The following is a 4,797-nucleotide window of genomic DNA, read 5'->3' as shown; positions in this document are numbered from 1 at the left end:
TCTTTAACAAAGAATACTTGTTTTTTCTTTTTCTTCTTTAATCATGGGTCAGTTTCAGGAATCATTGTCTAGGTTTCAAATTAACTGGTGTGTGCTTTATACAGTGCACAACTAACTTTATCAATGGCTAGTGTTTGTGAAGAAAAAGGTGGTCTATATCAATATTATAAGGCGCTAAAAATCCTTCTTAATTCTTTGTGTATATCATGTTTCTAGAGGATGTATAAACAAACCTTTTCCAATGATGAGAAAATGATTTTTCAAATGCAAATCTCCATGAATTCTAGTACCTGTACAACAAAATAGCCACCCTCATCCACTCTGTTCTTGTAGACAGTCCAGCACCTCTCAACCTTTATGAAATGGAATGGATTATGTTCCAGAAGGTTGAATGATTTCCTAATACAGAGAGCCATTAACACAAAATTCCAGACAATAACTATGACCATTGGAAATTTTCATTCATTAGAAAACATATAGTTGATCATAATTAAAATGTAAATGGCAAACTTGAATTGATCAGGATATTCCACATTAGTACGGCTTTGTATATATTCAGGGAACAGCCGATCTCAGTCGTGGAGATTCTTGCAGAATCCCATTTATATGTACTTGATGAAAATTTCTCTACCCCAAGCACAACACTCTAATGAGAAGATCTAAATAAAATTGCAGAATATGGATGCCTTAATAAACAATATATTCTGAATCCTAGCATGTATTTAAAAGTATGAAAAGTTCTAATTATGATGTGCTCTTCCGTCAGCGTCCCCTGTTTCATACCACCTGAAGCTGCAATAGATGTGTGGAAGAAGAATTACTCATAAAAATTCCTCCAGGGAAATATCTGTTGGAACCTCATATCCAAAAACCATTGAGTAATCATCCAACTCATCAGATGTAAACTTTGGCATTCGCCAGCTCTTTGCAACATCAGAGTCATGGCCAGTCACTAGAAGCTCCAAGACCTGAGAAGTGGAATCATTAAATCATATTAAATATGCATTGCCTCTATGGAAATGACTTGGAGTATCCTACCAAATACATATTTTAAGTACCTCACTCATTGATGGACGCCATACTGCGGATTGCCTCACGCAATAGCAAGCTGTTAACACTGATCTATGCATTTGATCCTCATCATATTTACCTTTCAGTTTTGGATCAGCTAGTTCAGTGATGTTCCCAGATTCCATAAGAGGCTTTGCCTATAAATGAAAATTATTTCAGTAGGAAACTGGATGTTAAAACTGTTCTGAAATGTGGCATAGAGCAACCTATGCCACCAAACCGAAACCTTCACGCTTTGTCCTATCTCAAATGTGCAAGAACATTGGAAACAGAGTTGCTTATTTGCAGGAATTTCTACCTATTCTTTCTCTATTATTCTTTACTCAATTTCCATAGTTGATTGGCAGCATAAAGTGAAAAAGTATGATTTTTATTAGTTATGTAAAAAAATTTTCCCTTAGGCAGGATATTCAATTCAAAAGCCTGGAAGTCTGCGTAGTGCGTACCCATAAGAGGAGGTTTTGCTTTGATGAATCCACAGGCCGGCGACCAGTAATGATCTCCAGGAGAAGAATCCCAAATGCAAAAACATCTGTTTTCTCATCCACAATTCCATGCATGAAATACTCTGGTGCTAGGTACCCAAATGTTCCCTCTATTGGGATCACAGCATGGTGAGTCCATTTGTTAGGAAGCCATTTTGCAAGACCAAAATCAGAGATCTAGAAAGAGATGAAATCATTGTTAAAAATCAGAAAAAGAAATAATGTATTGTACTTTTTCAAAACATTTCTGGAAGTTGTCTGCTTTATCACCTGTGGTTCATAATCTGGTCCGAGAAGCACATTAGAGGCTTTTATGTCACGGTGTATTATTCGGTGTTTGCAACATTTGTGCAGATAGTGAAGACCTCTAGCAACTCCAATGGCAATCTTGTACCTCACAGGCCAATCGAGTGACGCACTTGTTTTACCTGACGGTTCTCCCAATTGAAATAGGGCCAATTAGGAAGCAAATAGCAAGGCTTTTTTATGGTTGGAAAACTATCCATTTCTTCTATACCACTCTGTATTCAAATTTTTCAAAACTAATGCATAACAATTCATTTTTTTTTTTTTAAAAAATTATAGAATCTCTCTTTCCAAATTCTGCAGTTTATTCCAAGGGGCAGTTGCTTTTCTTACCATGCAATGCAGATGACAAAGTTCCATTCTCAGAGAAGTTGAAAATCAAATAGAGTCCATTTTCAATGCAGCAGCCAACTAAATTTGCCGTATTGGGGTGGTACACATGTCCAATTATGCCCAATTCCGTGAGGAATTCTTTCTCCTTGTTTTCATCCTTGTTGTCCTTGGCCAACCTTTTCACTGCGACGGCTCTTCCATCAGAAAGATCACCTCTGTACACTTCTGAATACCCACCTCGACCAACTATATTATCTGATACCCCAAAACAATTCAAACGCTTTATAAAATCTTAAATGATAAACGTCTAATTTCATAGTACTGCATTCAGAAAAGTAGCTGTATTAGCATTTTTCACCTGGATGGAAGTTATTTGTAGCGTTTGAGATCTCCTCGTAGCTAAAGCACTTGATTAAAGGCTCCTCCTTTTCTTTGTTGGATAAACTGGCCTTTCTTTTCCTTAATGGGGAACTAAAGACTGATGAGATAAGTTTGTATGGTGACATCTGTTTCATTATGCAGAATTGCCTTTTAAACTTTGGCGCCCGAGGAGGGGACCCAGAGATAGTTGAGTCCCCAAAGCTAGAGGTTTCATCTTCTGTGCTATTTGATTCCCCTTCAAGTGCTTTTAGAACAGTTCTTGGTGAAGGCTTTTGCAGCTTCCTTTTGGAGACAATAGAATTTTGAACAGGGCAGATAGCCTCGCCACTGCGATCACTCCTGTTAGACCAACTTGAGCTCCATTGACGAGTTTCTGCTGAAGCAAAACTTGAGTAGGAATGTAGTTAGGGGATGTTTTATATTTGATTCAAGTGTTGATTGGAACAAAACTGACCATCAAAATGTGAAGAAGTAGAATTTGTGCTTGAGTTTTGCTGTGGCTGCCTAGATTTCCCTACTGAAACCACTGTACAGCCTTCCGGAGCATGCTCGAAACAATATCTTGTAACTTTGTGTGAAGTTCTAACCCAAAGAAAAATCAAACATCACAGAACATATTACAATGGAATTTCAAATATCCAAGGATAGTTTGGTTTCTCACTTGTTTGAACGGTTTCTGGAACCAAGAAGAAGAAGAAAGTCAGCTGAGATGGATTTTGCATCCTCAATTAGGCCCCTTATAACACTAGAGCTAAATCCTACTCTGGCCTCCAAGTTTACCTGAACAAAGTTGATGAGCATCATATAATTTGAACGATGTAGATAGAGATATTTCAGAACATAGACAATAGAATTTGTTTTGGCAGGTTTTAGTTATCTGCAGAAATCTAAAATTTGGTTACCTGCTTAGACTGGCAAGTCCTAGCAAATTCTCCAAGCACTGATATAACATGAGCTTTTGCCTGGCGAAACTTTGCTTGATCTCTAGTTATCAATTTACGCTTCTTGGACTCCTCACCAACTGCATTTGAATAAACATGCAACATAGTGTAAAGTTTAACAATGCTAGTCATGAACAAATTGATTCAATTTAGTTCAAATGCTATAAATTCAATAGGTGAAACACAGGCAAGTCCAATCTGAGAGGAAAATAGTTAATTTGGACTGGCAGCTGAAAAAAAGGAAAAATCCTGATGCAATGATATTTTGGTTCAGGCAGCATTGAGTTTACAGACTGAAAAATCATAAGCAATTGGCATTGAACTATCATGTGAGTATGAATGTACTAACCAAGAACATGTAGGGCAACAATATCGTCATTTGGATGAGCTATAACTCTGATTGCCCATGACAAGAGTTCCTTGCTGTCATCTGGGTCTAATGGGATGCCAATGAGTATTTTAGCAGGAGCTGAAGTCACCATTTCGTAGCACAAGATGGCCGACAGGATTGAATGCAGCTGAATATGTGCAGGGAAGCTATATATATATGGTGATTTATTTTTCTAAGATTCTTGTCGACAATGAAAGCTTGGGGAACTCAGCTTAAGAACATGTGTAGAAGCAACAGCATGATTAAGGTCAGTTAGAGAGTGAGGCCGCATTGGTTCTCATTGTATTATTCTTGTCAAAGAAGCATAAAAGCTTCTTCGAGTGGCAAGAGAAATGCGATTAATCTCTTTCTTTTCTCTCTCTTTTTCTCTTTGTAGAGTTTCGGAATAGAATTAAATGCGACGGTTAGGTGCTTTGGGGTATAAGCAAAGGTGGTGGGCATTGGATTTTGATTTGTCTTGCTGTGCAAGCCAAAGATGAAAACTAGTAAAAAGGAAAGTATTACTTTGTTGGGATTTGGTCGTGCCACTCAATAAGAGCTCTTCACTTTATCATGAATGAAACGTTGAGAGGACACTAACGCTTTTCAACCTCCCCGCCTGGATAAGAGAGAGAGAGAGAGAGAGAGAGAGATTTCCAATGATGGCGCTTGCTTGGCCTGATTCATGATTCCTACAATAATGGGATATTGCAAGTTTTTTCTTGAGAGTATAACAATGCAAGCTTGGTACAAAAGAAAGACTCTGTACCACTAGCAACATTATGAGCTTGAATTCGTATTATTTTAAGCAACACAAAAGCCATTGAATTGCTTTGAAAATACCATTCATTCTGAGAAAATATCGACATTGTTATACATGATATTTATTAGCATAAACTTTACTTACATC

The 4,797-nt window shown here is 37.5% G+C and overlaps 1 protein-coding gene across 2 annotated transcripts; it reads right to left on the bottom strand.

The window, feature by feature from the left end:
* Positions 1-490: 490 nt before the first annotated feature.
* On the bottom strand, positions 491-4,421 carry LOC18589178 (Protein kinase superfamily protein). 2 transcript variants are annotated; one of them, XM_018126509.2, is made up of 10 exons: positions 3,867-4,421; positions 3,479-3,597; positions 3,238-3,356; positions 3,031-3,158; positions 2,554-2,952; positions 2,196-2,450; positions 1,827-1,984; positions 1,518-1,733; positions 1,059-1,208; positions 491-968 (listed from the first exon to the last, which is right to left on the bottom strand). In XM_018126509.2, the coding sequence occupies exons 1-10, from the start codon at positions 3,997-3,999 to the stop codon at positions 822-824; spliced, it is 1,824 nt and encodes a 607-aa protein (XP_017981998.2). In that variant the 5' UTR covers positions 4,000-4,421; the 3' UTR covers positions 491-821. The 2 variants fall into 2 exon arrangements, with proteins under 2 accessions (XP_017981998.2, XP_017981999.2); XM_018126510.2 differs by having other exon boundaries at positions 2,554-2,949; positions 3,867-4,420.
* Positions 4,422-4,797: the final 376 nt, after the last annotated feature.

This window comes from Theobroma cacao, chromosome 9, assembly GCF_053813885.1.
Source record: "Theobroma cacao isolate CCN51 chromosome 9, ASM5381388v1, whole genome shotgun sequence".
Taxonomy (NCBI): domain Eukaryota; kingdom Viridiplantae; phylum Streptophyta; class Magnoliopsida; order Malvales; family Malvaceae; genus Theobroma; species Theobroma cacao.
This window is presented reverse-complemented; position numbering and strand designations above follow the sequence as displayed.

Bases quoted from the DNA above. Each gene is read 5' to 3' on its own strand.
- LOC18589178 (XM_018126509.2), bottom strand. From the start codon at position 3,999: ATGGTGACTTCAGCTCCTGCTAAAATACTCATTGGCATCCCATTAGAC. The intron at 3,357-3,478 runs GTAACCAAATTT...AACTTTGTTCAG, and splicing joins GGACTTGCCAGTCTAAGCAG to GTAAACTTGGAGGCCAGAGT. The intron at 1,985-2,195 runs GTAAGAAAAGCA...GAGAACCGTCAG, and splicing joins TTTGTCATCTGCATTGCATG to GTAAAACAAGTGCGTCACTC.